At 38.3% G+C, this 23,639-nt stretch overlaps 1 protein-coding gene across 2 annotated transcripts in view; it reads left to right on the top strand.

The window, feature by feature from the left end:
• Nucleotides 1-23,639, top strand: part of CB4H10orf67 (chromosome B4 C10orf67 homolog) — a 160,536-nt gene that overhangs the window by 118,705 nt on the left and 18,192 nt on the right. For both annotated transcript variants that reach the window (XM_042945106.1, XM_042945107.1), the window contains 3 exons: nucleotides 4,764-4,851; nucleotides 22,785-22,865; nucleotides 22,952-23,012. In XM_042945106.1, coding sequence (XP_042801040.1) covers nucleotides 4,764-4,851; nucleotides 22,785-22,865; nucleotides 22,952-23,012 — 230 coding nt within the window. The remainder of the gene's footprint in view (nucleotides 1-4,763; nucleotides 4,852-22,784; nucleotides 22,866-22,951; nucleotides 23,013-23,639) is intronic.

Genomic DNA, 23,639 nt, shown 5'->3' with positions numbered 1-23,639 from the left:
TGTGGTGAACGTATTCGATGAATGTTTTACTTTGCTAGATGTGCCAGAGACAATGCTAATCATTTTACGTGCATCAGATCCTCCTTGAAACTGTAGGAGGTAGTTAAAAAAAATGCTAACTCCACTTTTCTTGGGAGGAAACTGAAGTCGAAAGAAGTTGAAGGAATTTGGCAGAATTCATGTAGCTGAAGAGTGGCAGGTCTCAGGCACGGACACAGCTCTTTCTGACCCTAAAAACATGTTACTCTTATTTTATTTGTTTAAAAACATTTTTTTTTTGTTCATCATTGAATACGTACAGAAGAATACTCAAGATATACTAGTATAGTATAAAGATAACAAGATAGCGAACACGTGTATTCTCACTACAAGATAGAGTATTAGTAGTAGCTTCGTAGCCGCCGTGTGCCCACCCGGTGCCTAGTGCCTTTTCTTCCTCCAATATAACGTCTATCCTGAAGTTAATGTTTATCATTCTCTGGGGGAAGGTTTTTTGGTTTGCTTTTTTTTTTTTTTTTTTTTTTTGAGTTCTTATTTTAATTGCAATTAGTTGACATACAGTGCTATATCAGTTTCAGTTGTACAATAATGATTTATTGGTTCCATACAACACCCAGTGCTGATTACAAGTGCACTCCTTAATCCCCATCACCTATTTCCCCCCCGTCCCTGCTGGGAGCCGTCTGTGTGTTCTCTATAGTGAGGAGTCTCTTTCTTGGTTTGTTTCTCTTTCTTTATTCCCTTTGCTCATTTGTTTTGTTTCTTAAATTCCACATATGAGTGAAATCGTATGGTATTTGGCTATCTCTGACTTACTTCCTTAGCAGAATACTCTCCAGCTCCATTTGTGTTGTTGCAAATGGCAAGATTTAATTTTTTTGGCCAAATAATATTCCGTGGTGTATGTTCTTTATCCATTCATCAATTGATGGATGCTTGGGCTGCTTCCATATCTTGGCTATTGTAAATAATACTTCTACAAGCATAGGGGTGCATGTATCCCTTTGCATTAGTGTTCTTTTATTCTTTGGGTAAATACCCAGTAGTGCAGTACTGGATCATAGAGTAGTTCTATTTCTAACTTTTTGAGGAATCTCCACACTGTTTTCCACAGTGGCTGTACCAGTTTGCATTCTCACCGACAGTGCATGAGCTTTCCTTTTTCTCCGCTTCCTTGCCAACTCCTGTTGTTTCCTGTGTTGTTGATGTTAACCATTTTGACAGGCGTGAGGTGATGTCTCATGGTGTGTTTTTTAAGTTTATTTATTTATATTGAGAAAGAGAGAGTGTGTGGGAGGTGGGGTGAGTCAGAGAGAGAGAATCTGAAGCAGGCTCCACACCAGTAGCAGTGTGGAGTCTGATGCAGGACTTCAACTCACAAACAGCGAGATCATGACCTGAGCCGAAATCGACTGAGCCACCCAGGTGCCCCTCTCATTGTGGTTTTGATTTGCATTTCCCTGATGGTGAATGGTGATTGAACATATTTTTATGAGTTTGTTGGTGATCCATGAAGGAAGGTTTTAAATATTATCCAGTTCATTAAATAGATACTGAGTTATTTTGATTTTCTACTTTTAGTAGATTTCATAATTTATGTTGTCTTTTTAGAAGAATTTCACCTTTTCACTAAAGTGTCAGATTGACTTAAAGTTGTTCATAATATCCTCATATTATATATACACTTAAATTATCTGTAAGATCTAATGATGTCCCCTTTTCATTTCTGATAATGATAATTTGTGTTTTCTTCTTTTTTCTTGATCAATCTTGTTAAGAGTCAGCTTTATTATTTATTTCAAAGAAATCGTTTTTCCTTTGTTAAATTTCTCACATATATTTGGTTTCTTTTCATTAGTTTCTGTTCTTAACTTTATTATTTTGTTCCTTCTACTTTCTTTGTGCATGACTTGCTGTCCTTCCTAAGAAGAAAGCTGATATGATTTTTTTCTTCTACCATGTACATGTCAGGCTATATATTGTCCTCTAAGCACTGCTTGAGCTGCATCCCACAAACTGTGACATGTTATATACTATTGTTCAGTATAAAACATTTTCTAAATTCTATTTTATTTCATCTTTGATGCATAAGTTATTTAGAAGTGATAAATTTTATTTCCAGATAGTTGAAGATTTGCTAGTTGTGTTTCTAGATTAATTCTACTGTGCTCAGAGAACCTACTCTGAATTACTTCAGAGTTAATATTTAATAACTTCAGTCTGTTAATATTTTTGATGTTTGTTTTATGCTCAGTGTATGGTTGATTTTGAAAAAAGATCCATGGGCACTTATAAAGAATAGGAATTCTATCATTGGGTGCAGTGTTTTATATATTTCAATTAGGTCAAGTTGATTCATTGTGTCTTTTATATACTTATATTTTTGTCACAGTTCCAACTATTGAAACCGAAGTATTAAATTTTCCACTATGCTTATAGATTTATTTCTCTTTTAGTTCCTTCAATTTTTGCTTTAAATATTTCATGACTATGTTGCTGAATACTTACAAATTTAGAATCATGATATCTTCTTCTGAAGTTATCATTTGTATGTGTCATTATGAGCCATTCCTCTTTATCAGTAAAAATGTTCTTGGTTTAATGTCTACTTCATCTAATAGTAATAAAATTATATCACTCTTTTATGATTAAGATTGAATGGTGCATTTTCTTCAGCTTTTTTCTTTTGGCCTATCTTGTTTTTATATTGAATGTGTCTCTTCTAAGCAGTGTGGAACTGGATTTTTAATCTGTTTTGCCAATCTTATTTATTTAATTGGCCTACTTCATTTACTTTTCGTGAGATTACTGGTATCGTTGAGTTTGTATCTATCACTTAACACATTGTTTTTTCTGTTTAACCAGCCCGTTTCTTTTTCTCTCATTTTCACCTTCTTTTGGATTAATCAACTTACTTTTATTCCATATTTTCTTTTATTGACTTGTTAGTTATTCTTTCTTTACTCTTTCTGAAATTTTAACCCACACCCTTTGTTTGTCACAGTCTTCTACAAATTTCTATTTTATACTTCCGCAAGAATTCTAGAACCTTAAAATCACTGTAATGTACATCTGAAATTAATAGGACTGTGTATGTCAATTAAACTTCAAGAAAAAAAAGGAGAGAATTCTAGAAACTTAGAACATTTTACCTCCATTTAACCCCTTCTACGTTTTCATTTTCATTCCATATGAATGTTCAACACCATCAGACATTACAATTATTGTTTGGTGCAGTCAGCATTCACTTACATTAACCCACATTTTTACTCTGTGAGCTCTTCGTTTCTTCCTGTGTGCAGTGTGTTTCCACCTGGGGTCGTTTTCCTCCTGCTGGATCAGCACTCTTTAGTTTTTCTCTTAATACAGTTTGCTGGCAAATAATTCTGTCAGCTTTCTTTATAGGGAGATGTCTTTATTTTACCTTCATTATTGAGGAATATTTTCTCTGAGTATAGAAATCTGTGCTGGGAGTTATTTTCCTCAGTGTGAGGATGTGTTTCCTCAGTGTTAATGATGCCAGTGCATTGAGTACTGACCTCCATTATAGATATTGAGACCTATCAACTATCAGCCTCTCCTTTTCTAGGATTCTAATTATATGTAAGTGGTTCTTTTTAGCTATGACCTACATCTTTCTTATACTCTTGTCTGGTGTTTCTTATTTTTCTTTCCCTCTGGGCTTCACTTTGAATATATATATATATATATATATATATATATACACACACACACACACACATATATATATACACACATACACATACACTTTTACATACATATACATATGTATACATACACATACATATACATACACATATATATGTATATATATATACACACATATATATGTGTATATATATGTGTGTATATATATATATTCAAAGTGTATATGTGTATATATATATATGTGTGTGTATATATATGTGTATATATGTGTATACACATATGTATATATGTGTATACACATATGTATATATGTGTATATACATATGTATATATATGTGTATATATATATATGTGTGTGGATAGATAGATAGATAGATCGATCTTCCTTTCAGTTTAAGAATCGTGTGTTCTGCTGTATCCATTCTACTATTCAACCCATCTATTGAGCTCTTACTTGGAGCCTGGAGCCTGCTTCAGATTCTGTCTCTGTCTCTCTGCCCCTCCCCTACTCGCTCTCTGTCTCTCTCTCAAATATAAAACATAAGAAAAAATTCTTGAAAAAAGTAGGGGCGCCTGGCTGGCTCAGTCAGTAGAGCATGCAACTCTTGATCTGAAGGTTGTGAGTTCAAGCGCCATGTTGGGTGTGGAGATAACTTAAAAATAAAATCTTTTAAAAAATAAAATAAAAATAGGGGCGCCTGGGTGGCTCAGTTGGTTAAGCGACCAATTTCGGCTCAGGTCATGATCTCGCGGTCCGTGAGTTCGAGCCCCGCGTCAGGCTCTGTGCTGACAGCTTGGAGCCTGGATCCTGTTTCAGATTCTGTGTCTCCCTCTCTCTCTGACCCTCCCCTGTTCATGCTCTGTCTCTCCCTGTCTCAAAAATAAATAAAACGTTAAAAAATAATAATAATAAAAATAAAAAATAAAATAAAAATAAATAAAAACAAAAATAAAATACTGCTATTTTAAATGTTTTCCTTGTATCTCTTTCACAGTGAAAATTGTCGTGCCTAACCACAGACATGAACATAATATTAATTTGCATTGTCCTATGATTTCTATACGTTTCAATCTCACTGTTTCTTTTATTTCAGCTTTCATGTCCTTAAAAATGAGATGTTTACTAGGCACACGTTGTTTCGCCAGTTTGCAGTACTTGCTGATTCATCCTTCAATTATATTGTGAGTACATGTAATGTTTAGATACTGTTGGTCTCTTTGGTGATATTTGTATGTACATGTCTTTCTGTTCTTATTTAACATTTATTGAACCCCTATGCTTATAGACTCTGGAGATAGTACATGACGGTCACTCTGCTAGACACTAAGGACATAGGACAGAGGGCCTGACCCCAAAGAGCTCAATCTGATGTGAGGTATAGACGTGAGAACAAATTGTTTCAACGCAACATAGTTGCGCTGTAACAGAGGCAACGAAGATTTCCGCGGAGGGGTGACACTCCCTGGGCGGTATCTGTCAGTCTGACCATGTGTGGTCATGAATGGAATGGAAGGAAATATCAGAGCTCAAGATCCAAGTATCCAGTGACTTGCAAAGGGCAAAGGGAGGTAAAAGAATCTTTCTCTAGTTTCAAACCATTCATCTTCATACTAGAAGTCACCTGGAGATAAAGCCCAATTTTAAAAGAGACTATTTTTTTAACCTGTTTGCTTAACGGTTTATTTGGGAGCTTCATTTATAAAGGTAAATGAAGTCCAGTATAGAAATATATCCAGTACATTTCTGGGGCGCCTGGGTGGCCCAGTCGGTTAAGCATCTGACTTTGGCTCAGGTCATGATCTCAGGGTTCGTGGGTTCGAGCCCCGCGTCGGGCTCTGTGCTAACGGCTCAGAGCCTGGAACCTGCTTCGGATTCTGTGTCTCCCTCTCCCTCTGCCCCTCCCCCACTCATGCTCTGTTTCGCTCTGTCTCAAAAATAAATACACATTAAAAAGTTTTTACAAAAGAAATAAATATATCCAGTAAATTTCAAATAATGAGAAAATTAGCATGCTGTGAGTGCTATTGTATACCCATCAGGATGCTAAGTGTCCTGGGACAAGTCAGGTTTGTGGGAAAGAGCACAAGAAATACAAAATACAGTCTCTTGCTTTAGGAGGCTTCCAATTTAAAATTACTCTTTTAAAATGTTTTTCAACATTTTTTACTCTAAAACTGTCTTCTAAATTTAAGTTGCTGCAGGAGATGAAAGAACTTAAGAATGTTGACAAGGAACATTAAATTATGTCCGATTTTATTTAAATATAGCTAGTAATCTGAGGCTTGCTGAAGTTTTAATAATTGACTCCCCTGAAATGTCCCTAGACTGGTGTACATAGATAAAAATACATAGTCTTGGGGTGCCTGGGGGGCTCAGTCAGTTAAGTGTTGACTTCGGCTCAGGTCATGATCTCACTGTTTGTGAGTTCGAGCCCTGTGTCGGGCTCTGTGCTGACAGCTCAGAGCCTGCAGCCTGCATTGGATTCTGTGTCCCGCTCTCTCTCTCTGCCCCTCCCTTGCTCATTCTCTCTCTCTCTCTCTCTCTCTCAAAAATAAATAAAACATTACAAAAATTTTTTTAAATACATAATCTCTATTTTCCCCTTTTGTTTTTTCCTCTTCTCAACTGAAGGTTACAGTTTCTTTCTTTTTTTTTTTTTAACTTTTTTAAATGTTAATTTAGTTTTGAGAGAGAGACAGAGTGTGAGCAGGGTAGGGGCAGAGACAGAGGGAGACACAGAATCCAAAGCAGGCTCCAGGCTCTGAGCTATCAGCACAGACCCCGGTGCGGGGCTCCCGGCTGGAACTCACAAACCACAAGATCATGACCTGAATCGAAGTCGGTCGCTTCACCATCTGAGCCACCCAAGCGCCCCTGAAGGTTACAGGTTCAATTGGAAGAATCCTCATTTCAGATATTGAATCACCTAGACAAATAAAATACTAGAGGACCTGTGAGATTGTCGTGCTACTCAACCATCAGGCTTTTTTAGGATTTCCCTGGTAAAACTGTCTGCTCCAAATGTGAATTGGCCAGCTTTTATGAAACAGAATTCTAAAATCTCAAAGTTACACTAATCTAAGCGTATTAATAGATCCAGTCTTTTTTTTTTTTTTTTTTTTTTTTAGAAGAATCTCTTCCCTGCCCCCAAGCGATCGGGTCTATCTTCCTGTGGAGGAGGGCTGGTGCCCCGTCGGGTCTAGAATCCATCCATATGCCATTACCTCTCTGGGATTCCAGCCTCCTGATTCTTGTCCATACATCCACACAGTATACGGGCCCTCGAGACACTCATCAGAGTGGAGAGCAAATATTGAAGTAAAACAGAGGGGGGTGGAGAGGAAGAGAGGGAGTGATGAGTGAGTGAGTATTGGGTAACTAACATTTTTCCTCGGTTCCCTACACAGTAGCTGCCCATCCGCTCCACAAATATTTATTGAGTGTAAACATGTACCAAGCACCATGCTCCGTGCTGGGAATGAGATAGTGCACATGACAGATAGGGCGCTTTTCTTTATAGACTGTACCTTTCATGAGATCACAGACTGATCTGTCCTGTAAACTGTTCGGCTCACAGAGATTAGAGTAGTGCCTGACTTACAGAGCAGAGAAGAGAGGCATGAATAAGGAAATATCGAACTTTAAGTTGCAGTTCTGAATCAATGCTATAAAAAAGGTTTAATATTTTCTTGCTACGGAGGTATACATCTGGGAAAGGGCACAAATACCAAGTGTAACATTCGAAGTGCTTTGATCTGCGTAGCCATCACCTAAGTGAGAGAAAGGATAGAACATTCCCATCTTCCCTGGAAGTTTTCTGTGTCCCTTTCCAGACAATACCTTAGTCACATCCCCCACGCCGGATAAATATTGCTGTGATTTCTATCACCGCAGGTTAGTTTTGCTCGCTCTTAAGATTTATGCAGGTGGAATCATGCAGTGTGTGTTCTTTTCTGTCTGGCTTATTTTACTCAGCATGGTGCTCTTGTGATTCATCCATGTTACTGTGTGCATCTACAGCAATTTCTTTGGATTGCTGAATAGCATCCTATGGTATGAATAAAAACTAATTTGTTGATCCGTTCTCCTCTGATGGACACCTGGGCTGTTTCCAGGTAGGGGCTGTTTGGGGGGGAAAAAGGTGCTACAACCATTCTTGTACTAGTTATTTCTGGGAATATGTTTTTGTAACCCTCAGGTAGGACTGGAATAGCTGGGGCATGGGCATATATTTTTATATATTTTTTAATATTTGTATTTAGGGGTGCCTGGGTGGCTCAGTCGGTTAAGCGTCCGACTTCGGCTCAGGTCACGATCTCTCGGTATGTGAGTTCGAGCCCCGCGTCGGGCTCTGTGATGACTGCTCAGAGCCTGGAGCCTGTTTCAGATTCTGTGTCTTCCTCTCTCTCTGACCCTCCCCCGTTCATGCTCTGTCTCTCTCTGTCTCAAAAATAAATAAACGTTAAAAAAAAATTTTTTTTAATATATTTGTATTTATATTTTTGAGAGTTATATTTATATTCTGAACGTTTGAGAGTTCCTGTGGCCCACATCTTCACCAACACGATCTTGTCAGTTTGTAAAGCTCAGCCATCCTAAAATAATGTCTCACTGAAGTTTTAACTTGCATTTCCTGATAATTAATGATGTTAAGGGATGTCCGGGTGGCTCAGTCGGTTAAGCGTCCAACTTCGGTTCAGGTCATGATCTCACGGTTCACGGGTTCGAGCCCCGCATCGGGCTCTGTGCTGACAGCTTGGAGCCTGGAGCCTGCTTCCTATTCTGTCTCCCTCTCTGTTCCTCCCCTGCTCGCACCCTGTCTCTCTCTCAAAAGTAAATAAACAGTTAAAAAAATGATGTTAATGTATTTTGCTGTGCTTATTGGTTAGTTTTAGATCTACTTTTGTAAAGGGACCATTCAAGACTTTTTAAAAATATTGTGGCACAATACTCATAAGTTTACCGTCTTAACCATTTCTAAGTGTGGAGTTTAATAAAGTATATTCACATTGTTGTGAAACCAACCTCCAGAACCCATTCATCTTGCAAAAATGAAACTTTGTATTCTTTTTTTTTTTTTTAGCGTTTATTTATTTTTGAGACAGAGAGAGACAGAGCATGGACGGGGGAGGGTCACAGAGAGAGGGAGACACAGAATCTGAAACAGGCTCCAGGCTCCGAGCTGTCAGCTCAGAGCCCGACGCGGGGCTCGAACCCACGGACCTTGAGATCATGACCCGAGCTGAAGTCGGACGCTTAACCGACCGAGCCACCCAGGCGCCCCAAAACTTTGTATTCTTTAAATAATAATTCCCCATTCCCCCTTCATCCCATTTTGTCTGTTTTTAATTATTACTGAGTTATAGCCTTTTGTTATATATTCTAGATGTGTCTTTTGTCATATATGCATTGCAAATATTTATTCCCATCTGCAGTTCCTCCTTCTATGTTCAGAACAGCATCTTTTGAAGGTCAGAAATTTTTAATTTTTGTAAGAAATTCTTAATCTTAATGAAGATCAACTTAGCTTTTCTTCTGTGCGGCAGATTGTGTTTTCTGTGGCCTTGGCTGTATCCCACATTCCGCATATACTTATGATGGGATTTTGAGCTTCCTTTCCCACTGAGTTTCGCTGGTTCCTTTGTTCTAATTCAGTTGACAATGTATTCATGAACCTGTTTCTAAAATGTGTTTTGTTCCATTGGTCTATTTGTCCTTTCGCCAATACTATATCGTCTTAATTAATATAGCTTTGTAATAAGTCTTGAAATCAGATAGTGCAAGTCCTTCCATTGTATTCTTCTTCTCCAAGATTGTCTTGACAATTCTATACCCCTAGTACTTCCATATGTTTTAGAATCTGCAAGTCAATGTCTTTAAAAAAAATATCCACTAGGATTTTGATTGGGATTTTGTTAAATTATATTTTTTGAGTCTCTCTAGCTGGAGGTTTATTTCAGAATGCAAAGACCCAAGTGGCTACCAGATATCTAGTCTAACTAAATATAAATGACAAAGATTTCTTTTTAAGTTTTGAGGCTATGCCCTACAGCAAGCTAGTAGATATAGTTAGCAAGGAAAATGCCACGATGATAGCTTTTGCTTCACATTATATATCATGATGTTTTATGATATAAAACAGCTCAGGGAGACTCTTCACTGTCCTATCTTTGCTGTGGATTATGCCTTTCGTTCATGGCCAGTGAGGTTCATGCTAGCCTTGATGCCTAACTTGTCTATTATTAATTTTGTTACCTGTATTATCTTCTTGTCTGTATTTTACTATCTTTGCTCAATCTTCGTGTTGCTGTGTCATTTTCTTTTAGTTGTGAACTTTTTTTAATTAAAAAATTTTAATATTTATTAAACATTTTTTAATGTTTATTCATTTTTGAGAGATAGAGAGATGGGGAGAGAGAGAGAGAGAGAGGGAGACACAGAATCCGAAGCAGGCTCCAGGCTCTGAGCTGTCAGCACAGAGCCCGATGCGGGGCTCGAACCCATGAACTGTGAGATCATGACCTGAGCTGAAGACACTCAACCGACTGAGCCACCCAGGCGCCCCAGTTGTGAACTGTTAAGTAACAGCATGATTGGATTTTAGTTTTTTAAATCTAACCTGTCGCTCATTTACATTTAATATGCAAACTGAAAAAAAATAATACACAAACTGAAACAGCATAGGTGATATTTTTGGGGGGTTTCGTCACCTTATTTTATGACTGCTGGTTCTTCTCTTTATCTCCTGGCTTATGTAATATGAACCACATTTTAGTTGTGGTTTTTGTTATCTGTATTGTAATAGTAAACTTCAATGGAAAATCAAATGACATTTCTGCAGTTACGATAACAAGAACCAAACAAGTTCAAGTCTTAACTCACTCTGAGTAAAACAAGGGGTTATATGTGGTTTTGTCCCTCCAAGTGTCATTTCAGCCTTAATTTCATCAGTGTATCCCTCCTTTCCTTCCAGTCTGTGTTAATTTTATTCTGTTTAGAGAACTACATTATTATTATGTGATTCTTTTTATCACATAAAAGTATTTTTGATCACTTAGCTTTTCTTTTAATTTTGTAACCGCTTGAATAGCAATGACTTGTACTTACTTAGCCATGTTTATCTTTAACCTCACAACCTTTTTATTTTTATTGTTTTAAATGTTTTTGTGTGTGTTTTACTTTATATTTGAGAGAGAGAGAGAGAGAGACAGAACATGAACGGGGAAGGGACAGAGAGAGAAAGAGACACAGAATCCAAAGCAGGCTCCAGGCTCTGAGCCGTCAACACAGAGCCTGGCACAGGGCTCGAACTCATGAACCATAAGATCATGACCTGAGCTGAAGTCGGAAGCTCAACTGACTGAGCCACCCAGGCGCCCCTACCTTACAACCTTTTTTAAAATCGTGACTTCTGCCCTTCTTTAGTTCTTAATCTTGATTTATTTCTTGCAAACTAGACCATGTCTTTGAGTTTTTTCTTCTTTTCTGGAAACAACATTATCTTCACTTTGCTATGTCTTGCCCTGACTGGAGTCAGCTTAATATTTGTTTGTTGCTAATTAACCTGGCTTATTTTCTCCCAGTGAATATTTATAAGCTATTTTCTTTAAACTTGAAATTTAAAGGTGTCACCAGGATATGAGTTAAAAAGCAACATTTTATTAATTTCCCTTGAGTGAAATGAGCCTCTCTCATCTAGAGATTTAAATCTTTTTTTTTTTTCCAACTCAGACATATTTCTTATGTATTCTTCTAATGATTGCATCTACAGAATCAGTTTCTGTTTCTTTTTCAGAAACACCATCATAGGTTGAAAATCTATTTTCTGTCCTCCATAGTCATCGTGTTCTCTTTAATGTCATGTTATTCTCTTTGTTCTTTTCCTTGGCGTTTTTAGGAAACCTTTCCAGTTTGAAACTCATCAGAATTTCCTGAACTTGTTTTAAAAGTGCAGACATAGTGATTGTCCTTGGCCCTCCGGGTGGCAAGGGTGGGGGCATGACTGGGGCAGCCTGAACCTCTCCTCCCACAGTCTAAGGCCATGAGTAACCTTGTCCACTCCCCCCCCACCCCAGTACTCCCTACAAGTAATGCCATATTTATGTGTCCTGTGACAGGCTAAAGGTTAGAAACATTACTCGACATAAGTATTCTATTTTGTACTATGTTCATTCTAATCATTACTACCTCCAATACTGAGTTTAGTTCTGTTATTGTGTTGTTAGCAATCTGTGCATATCATATGCGCATCTGTTTGTGTAAGTTTCCTTACCTCTCAGCTCTTACTTTGGTGTTGAGTCTCGGTAAGAAAGAACCCATTTTGTTTCTACTTGGAATTTTGCTTGTTTCTATCTTATTTTTTTTTTACCGTGAAATAATCATGTGTACAAAAAGGATGAGTGAAAATACATATGTGCAATTTAAAGAATGACGATCACATGAATACTTGTGTTCCTAGGACCCAGGTATCTGTAGACTAAAACTGGAGAAGCCCACTGAGCACATTCCTCTCCATTCCCTCCCAGAAGCCATTGTCCCGATGTCCTTCTTGACAGTTTTTGTCACTCGTGCCTGTATCCCTAAGCAGCTTGTTGTTGACTTTTGCCCGTTTTTAAACTTTCTATCAATGAAAGAATATAAAATGCTGTTTTTTAGCATTTATTTATTTTTTGAGAGGCAGAGAGAGACAGTATGAGTGGGGAAAGGACAGAGAGAGAGAGAGACAGACAGACAGAATCTGAAGCAGGTTCTAGGCTCCGAGCTGTCAGCACGGAGCCCAATGTGGGGCTCGAACTCACAGTGAACAGGTTGATCTTGAACTGAGCTGAAGTCAGACCCTTAACCAACTGAGCCACCCAGGTGCCCCTATAAATGAAAGAATATAGTTGAAAAAATGTGAGTATTCTTCAGTGATGTGCTCCATTTTCTCAACATTATGCTTTTCAGACTCACCCGTGCTGACGCTTGGTGTTGTGGTTCACCCATTGAGAGTATTCTGTTGCTTGAATATACCACAACTTATGTATCCATTCTGCTATTGATCAACATGGGAGTTCATCCTCACTTTTTTGCTATTATGAGCATTGTCGCCCAAAGCATTCTTTTCGTTTCACCTGATACCCACATGTAGCAGTTTTTCCAAGTTTTGTAGTCATAATAGGATTGTCGGTCATAACGTATTGGTGCGTTCAAGTCTATGGATGAGCTGGTATGATTGCTATGACAAAACTATATTGGCTTAAATAAGATCAAAGATTACTTTTCCTTCACGTCATAGTGACACAAAGAGCCGTTCCTGGCAGAGGAGTGGCCCGTGAGGAACAGTACTCCAGTCATGATGATACACAGGTTTCTTCAGTCATTTTCAATCAATGGGGCTGGCCAACTGAAAGGCCACATGCGAAAGAATAAAACTACACCACTCTCCTACACCACACACAAAAACTAAGTTAAAATGCGTTGAAGACTTGAAAATAAGACCGGAAACCATAAAACTCCTAGAAGAAAATACTGGTGGTAAGCTCTTTGACATAGTTCTTGGCCATGATTTTTTGGATCTGACACCAAAAGCGAAAGCAAGAGTAGCAAAAATAAGTAAGTGGGACTACCCCGAACTAAAAAGCTTCTGCACATCAAAGGAAGCCATCAACAAAATGAAAAGGCAACATACTGAATGGGAGAAAGTAATTGCAAATCATGTATCTGATAAGGGGCTAAGAGCCAAAATGTACAAAGAACTCATCCAACTCAATAGCAAAAAACAAACAACAAACAATACAATTTTTTAAAAACTTTTTTTTAAAGTTTATGTTTTGTTTTGAGAGGGAGAGAGAGAGTGAATGTGCAGGGGAGGGGCAGAGAGAGGGGGAGAGAGAAGAGAGAGTATGGCAAGCAGGCCCTGCGCTGTCAGCACAGGGGGCCACACGGGGCTCAAACTCATGAACCGTGAGGTCCTGACCTGAGCCGAAATCAAGAGTCGGATGCTTAACTGACTGAGCCACCCAGGCGCCCCCTAAGCAATATAATTTTAAAAAATGGCAGAAGATCTAAATAGATATTTTTCCAAAGATGCTATTCACATGGCGAACAGATACACTTAAAAATGCTCAACATCATTAATCATCAGGGGAATGCACATCAAAACCACAATGAGATATCTACTCACACCTGTTATAATGACTGTTACCAAAAAGACAAGGGACAACAAATGTTGGTGACGATGTGGAGAAAAGGGAATCCTTGTGCACTGCTGCTGGGAATGTAAATTGGCGCAACCAGGATGGAGAACAATACGGAGGTTTGTTAAGAAATTAAAAATATGAGGCCCCTGGGTGGCTCAGTCAGTGAAGCATCCGACTCTTGACCTCAGCACAGGTCTTGATCTCAGGGGCATGGGTTCAGGACCCACAATGGATTCCACCCTGGGTGTGGAGCCTTCTTAGAAGTCAATTAAAAATAGAACCACCATATGATCCAGCAATTGCACCTCTCAGTATTTGCCTGAAGAAAACAAAAACAATAATTTGAAAACTTTGTACACCTCCCTGTTCATTGAAGCATTATTTATAATAGTCTATATATGGAAACAACTTAAGTTCCCATCAACAGATGAATGGCTAGAGAAATTTTGGTGTATATACACAAAGGAATATTGTTCGGCCAAAAAAGGGAATGGAATCTTGTCACTTGCATTAACATGGATGGGCCTTGAGAGCATTATGCTAAGTGACATAAGTCAGCCAGAGAAAGGCAAATACCACATGATCTCTCTAATACGTAGAATTTAAACAAACAAACAAGAACCAAGCTTATAGATACAGAGAACAGACTAGTGGTTGCAAGAGGCAGGGGTGGAGGGTGGGAGAAATGAGTGAAGTGTTTTTTGTTTTTTTTAAGTTGAAGAAAATTCAATTTAAAAAGTTCTAAATATTGTACTGTGTGTTAAGTAACTAGAATTTTTTTTAAATTTTGTTTTAACCTTTATTTATTTTTGAGACAGAGAGAGACAGAACATGAATGGGGGAGGGTCAGAGAGTGGGAGATACAGAATCTGAAACAGGCTCCAGGCTCCGAGCTGTCAGCACAGAGCCCGACGCGGGGCTCGAACTCATGGACCGCGAAATCATGACCTGAGCCGAAGTCGGACGCTTAACCGACTGAGCCACCCAGGCGCCCCGGAGTAACTAGAATTTAAAGTAAGAACTTTAAAAAAGAGTTTATTAGGAATAAAAAAATTTCCTAAGGACCTTTTTATACAATTTGGAAACGAATCCTTTGTCAGTTATACGTGTTGCAAATGTCTTCTTTCAGTTTTGGATAGTATTTTGGTATCTTTTCACAAATCAATGTTCTTAATCTTGGTGTTAATTTAATTAGTAATATTTTCCTTTTTGCCTTCACATTTTTTCTGCTTTAAGACGACCTTACCTAACCTTTAGTCACAAATATATTCTTTATGATAGTTACATTTTTCCCTCTTTGCCTTCCATGTTTAGAGGCTTAATACACCTGGAATTGATAATGTGTGGAGAGGCAGATGTCTGATTTCATTTTCTTTTAATACAGATAATCAACTGACCCAGCACCATTTATTAAAAAACCCATCTTCTCCCTGGATACATAATTCCACCTGCTATATATATATGTGTGTGTATATATATATATATATATATATATATATATATATATATAGGCTCATATATGTTAGAGTTTGTTTCTGTCTCTCTATTCTGTTCTGTTCTATTTGTCTATTCTTGCACTAATATGAAACTAATTTAGTATTTCTACCTTTATTATTAAGTCTTTTTCTAGTAAGGGAAATACCCCTACCTTGGTGTTGATCTTTGCATCTCCATATAAAGTTTAGAATCAGATTGTTAATATTCACAGAAAAAAAAAGCAGAAGAAACAAAACAAAAATTCAATTGGGATTTTGATTAGAAGTGCATTAAATCTAGATCGATTTGGATACAATTGACATCTTTATGGTACTGAATCTTCTAATTTATAAATGTTATTTCTTTTGTCTAAGCTTCAGTTTGGTAGTTTTATGATTTTCTCCACAGAAGTTTTTTTTTTTTTTCCTTGAAAGAGAGCATGACTCGATAGAAAGACACAGTGGGGGGGGGGGGAGAGAAAGAGAGAGAGAGAGAGAGAGAGAGAGAGAGAGAGAGAGAGAGAATCTTAAGCAGGCTCCACGCTTAATGCAGAGCCCAATGCAGGGCTTGATTCCATGACTCTGGGATCATGACCTGAGCCAAAAAGGGAGTCGGACACTCAACTGACTGAGCCACCCAAGCACCCCTACAAAATTGTTTTTTAATTTAGTGTTACGTGTCTTGTATTTTTATGCTACTCTCTTCTAATCAATGAGTTGCAAATTTATTCATGTAATTTGTATCAAGTTTTGCTTTATATAATTTGAAACTGTGTCATTAGATGCTTACTACTTTAGAAATATTATATCCTCCTGGTAAATTGAGCATTTTACCATTATTTTGTGACCTCTTTATCTCTACAAATGGTTTTTGCCTTGACGTCTGTTTTGGCTTTATATTACTACAGCTGCCTTTCTGTAGGTCATTATTTTCATGGTGTCTTTTTCTATCCTATCACTTTCAGCCTTTTATATGCTTATGCTTTGGTTGTAACTCTTTTAAGCAGCATATAACTAATGTTAGAATTTGTCCTTAATCTGGATTGATAATCTTTGTCTTTTAACTGGAGCATTTAGTCCATTTAAATTTATTGTAATCATTGATACATTTGGATTTATTTCTATCTTATTTTGTGTTTTTCATCTGACCTTCTTGTCTATGTTTTTCTCCTTGCATTTTTTTTTAAGGAATACACATTTTATTTTTTATTAATTAATATTAAGACATTTAAAAATATAATTTATTGTCAAATTGGTTAACATACATTGTGTTCAGTGTACTCTTGGTTTTGGGGGGTAGATTCCCATGATTCATCGCTTATATTCAACACCCAGTGCTCATCCCAACAAGTGCCCTCTTAAATGCCCATCACCCATTTTTCCCCTCTCCTCCACCCCCTATCAACTTTTAGTTTGGTCTCTGTGTTTAAGAGTCTCTTATGGTTTGCCTCCCTCCCTCTCTGTAACTATTTTTTCCCCTTTCTTTCCCCCATGATCTTCTATTAAGTTTCTCAAATTCCACATATGAGTGAAAACATATGATATCTGTCTTTCTCTGACTGATTTATTTCACTTAGCATAATACCCGCCAGTTCCATCCACGTTGTTGCAAATGGCATGATTTCATGCTTTCTCATCGTCACATAGTTTTCCATTGTATATATAAACCACATCTTCTTTATCCACTCATCAGTTGATGAACATTTGGGCTCTTTCCCTGATTTGGCTATTGTTGAAAGCACTGCTATAAACATTGGGGTACATGTGCCCCTGTGAACCAGAATTCCTGTATCCTTTGGATAAATTCCTAGTAGTGCTATTGCTGGGTGGTAGAGTAGTTCTATTTTTAAGCATTTTTTTTTCTTTTTAAAGTTTATTTATTTGTTTTGAGAGAGACAGAGACAGCATGAATGGGGCAGAGAGAGAAGTAGAGAGAGAGAATCACAAGCAGGCTCTATGCTGCCAGCCTTATGTGGGGCTCGAGCCCACAAAACCATGAATTCATGACCTGGCCTGAAATCAAGAGTCAGATGCTTAACCAAATGAGCCACCCAGGAGCCCTTCCTTCTCACATTCTTATGAATTGGTTAATTTTTTTCTCATGTGTCATGTGGGAAGTTCTAAACTCTATCAGAAAAATCCAAATCTCTGTATCTTTACCATCATCCTGAATAGTAAGACTTCTTTTTTTTTTAATTTTTTTTAATGTTTATTTATTTTTGGAAGAGAGACAGACAGAATGCAAGCAGGGGAGGGGCAGAGAGAGAGAGGGAGACACAGAATCGGAAGGAGGCTCCAGGCTCCGAGCTGTCAGCACAGAGCCTGATGTGGGGCTCGAACCCATGAACCTGAGTTCATGACCTGAGCTGAAGTTGGACGCTTAACCGACTGAGCCACCCAGGCGCCCCAGGACTTCTTTAAGCAATTAAATTGAAATCACCACCACTGTCAGTTTATTATGCTATTATGTCATATATTTTAGTTCTATCTGGTTTCCTGTATCCCCATAACATATTATTATAGCCTTAATTGGTCAGTATTTATTTGAGTTTACTTATATATTTACCACTTTCTTTATTCACAATTCCTTCTTGCATCTCAGACCTTTCATCTGGGACCTCTTTCCTTAAGTATGAAGTACACTCATTAGGATTTTCTTTAAAAAAATTTTTTAATGTTTGTTTATTTTTGAAAGAGAGAGAAAGACAGCATGTGAGTGGGGTAGGGGCAGAGCGTGTGGGAGACACAGAATCCAAAGCAGACTCTAGGTTCTGAGCTGTCAGCACAGAGCCCGATGTGGGGCTTGAACTCATGAACCACGAGATCATGACCTGACCCAAAGTCAGATGCTTAACCGACTGAGCCACCCACCCAGGCGTCCCTCATTTAGAATTTTCTTTAGTGGATATCTGCTCCTGGCTAACACTCTCAGTTTTCACTTCATGGAAAATGTCTATTTTTGCCCCTGTTATTGGAAGATATTTTTGCTAGGTATAAAATTTTAGGTTGATGATACTTTCTCTTTGCACATGGAGTATTTCATTCTACTCTCTCCTAGATTTCATTGTTAGTAGGGAATTTTGCTCTTTTTTTTTTTTTTTTTAAGAGAGAGAGAGAACGAGCAGGGGAGGGGCAGAGAGAGAAGGGGACAGAGGATATGAAGCAGGATATGCTGACAGTAGAGACCCCAATGTGGGGCTTGAACTCACGAACCACGAGATCGTGACCTGAGCTGAAGTTAGATGCTTAACCAAATGAGCTACCCAGGTGCCCCGGGAATTTTGCTCTTTTTAACTGTGGTTTCCTTAATGTTAATCTGTTTTTTGTCTTTTTCTGCTTTTAAGCTCTCTTTTTCTTTAATGTTCTACAGTTTTACCATGAGGGGTCTAGTTGTAGATTTCTTTTGTTGATTCGGTTTGAGATTCATTGTGCTTCTTGAAAGTGGAGATTTGTTTCTTTCATTAGTTCTGAAAAGTTTTCAGTTACTATTTATATTTTGCCTTAACTCTACTCACTTTTTTGAAACTCTGATTAAATATATGCTATACCCTGTCCTTCTAACCTCTATATTCCATATTTTTTCTTTAATATTTGACCCAACTTTGTCTTTGAGCTGCATTCTAAATAGTATATTCCATTCTGTCTTTCAATGTATTAAGTATTTTTTCACATATGTATATATTTTTTTAATTTTCTTCTGAATTTTAATTTCACTTATTATATTTATCATTTTTAAGAAATGCACAAATAAATTTTGTTTGGTTTGTCTTTCAAATATGTTTACTATTCATCATCAAGCTTCTTGTTTTTATTTCTTGAAATATATCATATGCATTGATTTTATATTTTATGACTGAAAATTCCTAGGTCTGAAGATTTAGAGGGTCTAGTTCTACTCTTTCATTTCTTCTGGCAGCCACTTATGATATATGTAAAGATTTTTGATGATGAGCTGTTCAGTTTCTTTGGAGACTTATTTACAAAAAAAAAAAAAAAAATGAAGCCTGGGCTGAAGAGGAATTCTTACATTAAAGATTTTAATGTGACGGGCGCCTGGGTGGCTCAGTCGGTTGAGCGTCCGACTTGGGCTCAGGTCATGATCTCACAGTCTGTGAGTTCGAGCCCCGCGTCGGGCTCTGGGCTGACAGCTCAGAGCCTGGAGCCCGTTTCAGATTCTGTGTCTCCCTCTCTCTCTGACCCTCCCCCGTTCATGCTCTGTCTCTCTCTGTCTCAAAAATAAATAATAAACGTTAAAAAAAAAGATTTTAATGTGATTCTCTCAATCACCATGAACACCATCACCATATTATTACATTAAATCAAATGCTTTCAGCTTATGGTGTTTCAGACCACAGGCGTGAATTCAGCTTACAAACAACATGGGCTAGGTTAGGAGTTTTCAGGAGAGATTTTTTATTTCCTTCAAGTTTTCCTTGCAAACTGCTTGGGAGAACCTTACTTGAAGTTGTATTTAACCCTAACTGTGGTTCTAGCCTTGTGGTCCCAGATTTATCGTGGAGTGGACACTTGTCACTACTCATCTTAGGTGGACCTTGGGCTCCAGAGTCGTAGGAACCTTTGACAACTCTTGCATTCATTCAGTAAGTCTGACAAATGCCTTCAAGGTGAATGGTAGCTCCGGGATGGAAACCTTGGGTGTCCAAATGCTGCTCTTATATTTTAATCACCAGTAATCTTTCCATGTCACGTCCATAATCCTTTTGAATTTTATCTTACCTGATTCTTTTCCAGAGACTCCTGCCTATGTTTCCTAGAGACCTTTTACTCTTGTACTCTACTGGTGGGCCCAAAAAGCTTAATGAAGTTTTCATCTAGATCTCTTCTCTTCATAGATCTTTTTAAAATTATACATTTCTTCTGGTTTCAGTATACTGTTGAACTGATTCTACAGTGTTTTCATGGTCCCTGTTTTATTTACCCTTTTCTCATCCTTGACAGGGTGAGATGTGGTGAAACCCGATATTATCAACTGTGTTCTTTTGTGTACTGCTTAAATCTGTCCTTCACATTTACGGCTGGAAGGCAGGTTGGTGTGCACAGCACCTATTTCTGACCCCAATTTTAGCAGGATTTTTACCATTTTCAGCCCTACCATAGAGGTCACATTTTCTCCTACACTTGCACTTAAAGATACGAGACTATGGAGTACCTTAAAACTTAAATTCCCAGCAGTCATACGGTTGATACTGGCTTCTTTTACCATTTTCATGAAAGACTTGAAGGTACTGAGGGAAGGAACTAGGAGAAGAATTTTCTAGACATGGAAAGGACCATTTGGAAGGCTCTAATAATGGAAGTGTGCCCGGCATGCTCGAAAAACAACAAAGTATCTGGTGTGACTGGAGCAGAGTGAGCAAGAGAGAAAATATAGTAAATGCCGTCAAAGGAATAATAGGTTTTTGACTTTTTTTTTAACTCAGAATAAAATTGGGAGCCTTTCAGAGTTTTGAGCAGAGGAATAAGACAATCTCACTTAACATTTTACGAAGGTCACTGTTGTCATTGACAAGAGTCGTTTTTTTTTAATGTTTATTTATTTGTTTTGAGAGAGAGAGCTAGAGAGAGAGAGAGAGAGAGAGAGAAGGGGGGGTGCAGAGAGAGAGAGAGAGAGGAAGAGAGAGAATCCCAAGCAGGCTCTGTGCTGTCCTGCCTTGTAGAGCCTGACACAGGGCTCAGTCTCACAAACTGCAAGATCATGACCTGAGTTGAAATCAAGAGTTGGATGCTTCACTGACTGAACCCCACCCAGGCGCCCTTCACTTAACATTTTAAAGGAGCAACTCGGGCAGTTCTGGAGAGCTCGGGGGGGGGGGGGGGGGGGGGTGGGGGGGGGGAGAAGCAGGTCAGGGAGCCATGAAGTGTGCTGGTGACAGACAATGGTGTGGCCTGAACTGCCATAGTGAGTAGAGGGGCAAAATGAGGTAGATACATGTCTGCAGTACTAGGTAATACTAGGTACTGTGCAGTACTAGATTTTAGGCATATGTAGCAGACTAAACGGATCTTAAAAGCATAGTACTTATTCAAACTACTTAGTACTTAGCAGGAGAAGAAACACACAAGGTATACTGTGCGTTATTTTTTAAATTATTTTTTAATGTTTATTTATTTTGAGAGACAGAAACAGAGCACAAGCAGGGGAGGAGCAGAGAGAGAGAGAGAGAGAGAGAGAGAGACAGAATCCAAAGCAGGCTCCAGGCTCTGAGCTGTCAGCTTAGAGACTGACACAGCACTTGAACTCACGAACCACAAAAGCATGACCTGAGCCAAAGTCAGACTCTCAACCGACTAAGCCACCTACCCAGGCACCCCTTCGCTTTGAATGTAAGATGTGCTTAACATCGTTTCAAAACTTTCTAAGTCTCCAAAAGAGAAAAGTGCCACCAATTATACTGTGACACTCCATCCATTGCAAGATACATCCAATTTTAGGGATGTTAAAATACCAGAAAACTATGCCTTAGAATCAACAAAATAGGATATCACGTAGCACCACTTGCAAATTAAAAGGCACGCGCGAAATTACATGCTTTTGCAAGAACGTATCCAAATAAAACACACACATAAAATATTTAAAGTGTTTCCTTGGGGTAGTAGCAAAGAGTGGGAGTGGGTTCTGGGGAATAGAAAAATACATACAAACACACCTGTGTGCGGACACGTATACATGCACACAAATCACCAAGATAGGAGCTTGGAATAGGGAAGATTTCACATAAATCCGCAGTATACATCCATGGATCTCAGACCTCTTTTTTTTCGATAAACACGTGTAATGTTCCTTTGGTCCTTTTTTCACCTGTACGTGTTTAATGTCGTAATGTACTTTGCGACATATGATGCTGGTGACAATTCTGCTTGTTTGCTGCTGCTCCTGAACTCCTGGAAGAGCTACTTTTGGTTTTTCACCATTCAGCTCCAGGGAATCAGGATTACCACTGCCATAGCTTGCCAGAACTAGGAGGTGCCGAGGACAAGCCTGTGACACCTGGCCAGTTACAAATTCTAAACCCCAAACGGGGTGGAGATCATCAAAAGGAGGCGGAATCAGGAGACAGAGGGTAGCGAGACCTGTGAGCGCAGCATAACATAACGTGTAAACTTGTTAAATCACGAAATTATACACCTGAAACTAATGTAACATCGTGTGTCAACTGTACTCAAAAAAGGAAAATGAAAGAAAAGGAAGAAGAGTCAGAAAAGACATTGAAGAAAGCATTTTTCTTGAATCTTCTCTCAAGGTAGTCCAAATAAGGGAGGGGGTCTGTCTATTCCGTGGGTATCAAGGAGAGGATTTCCCCAGCCATATTTAAGCAAATAAATCAGGACCTTAGTTTTCAGATCTTAGTTAATTAAGGGTCGAAGAACGTTGTACATCGTTTGACTTGATGATCCTTTCCTCTTGAAAACACAAAACATACCTTCTGTGCCTTTCAGAAATTAAAACCTTTATTTGTGGAGTCTAAAATGAACCTGATAACAGACCGTACTTCCTCTTCAAGCGATCATACACCTGTGGTAGGTAGATTATTTTTTCTCTGTTAAACATTTAATCAGTTGCTATTATCCACCCTCAGTAATGAAACCTTTTCGTTTACCTGCAGCTAGACAACAAGGACACGGATGTAGTCAGTGATCAGACATATTTTCCCCCGTCACCAAAAGGTAAGTATCATTATTGTTGGAAACAACAGTTCACACGCAGAACGGGCACTTAGTCTAGATTGAGATTTCCTTCTCGTTGTTATCGCGAGGCGTTTGGAATTCTGGGTGGATGCTTTCTTCCGCCAGTTTATGAAACGAATACTTGGATATGCTGAATAAAAGAATGCTAATGTGCATTTCTGAATATCAATCCCTGCTAACTGAAAATGAATTTAATCACACTTCAAAACGGGAAGTGGTCTCAGTTGAGATCCTTTTCTATTTTATTAAACTATCACAAGCCTGAAGCTCGTGTTGAATTCCCATTTGTCCATTTTAAGAACCAGAAGAAAAGTATGACGATTTCTAGCATACTTTATGTCCCATGGGTCCTGACGGGGCTTCAAACTGAATTCTTTTGGAACCAGAAGTATGTTTTGTCCATAGGCTTCTGGAGGTCTTTAGGAAATAACCATGCTTCCTATTCTCTAACAAACAAGTTAGGCGAACAAAATCTGACATTATTCGCTTGAATTCTGTTAGTTTGCTGATGATAACCAAAGGGTGTCAGTAATTTCTGTTTTTCTGTCTGGGAATGGTTAAAAGTAGACTTCTATAATGAATATTTATGCAAGGGAGAAGTGTGGG

This window comes from Panthera leo, chromosome B4 (assembly GCF_018350215.1).
Source record: "Panthera leo isolate Ple1 chromosome B4, P.leo_Ple1_pat1.1, whole genome shotgun sequence".
Taxonomy (NCBI): Eukaryota; Metazoa; Chordata; class Mammalia; order Carnivora; family Felidae; genus Panthera; species Panthera leo.
The sequence above is the reverse complement of the archived record's forward strand: the minus strand, read 5'-3'. Positions and strand labels throughout refer to the sequence as shown.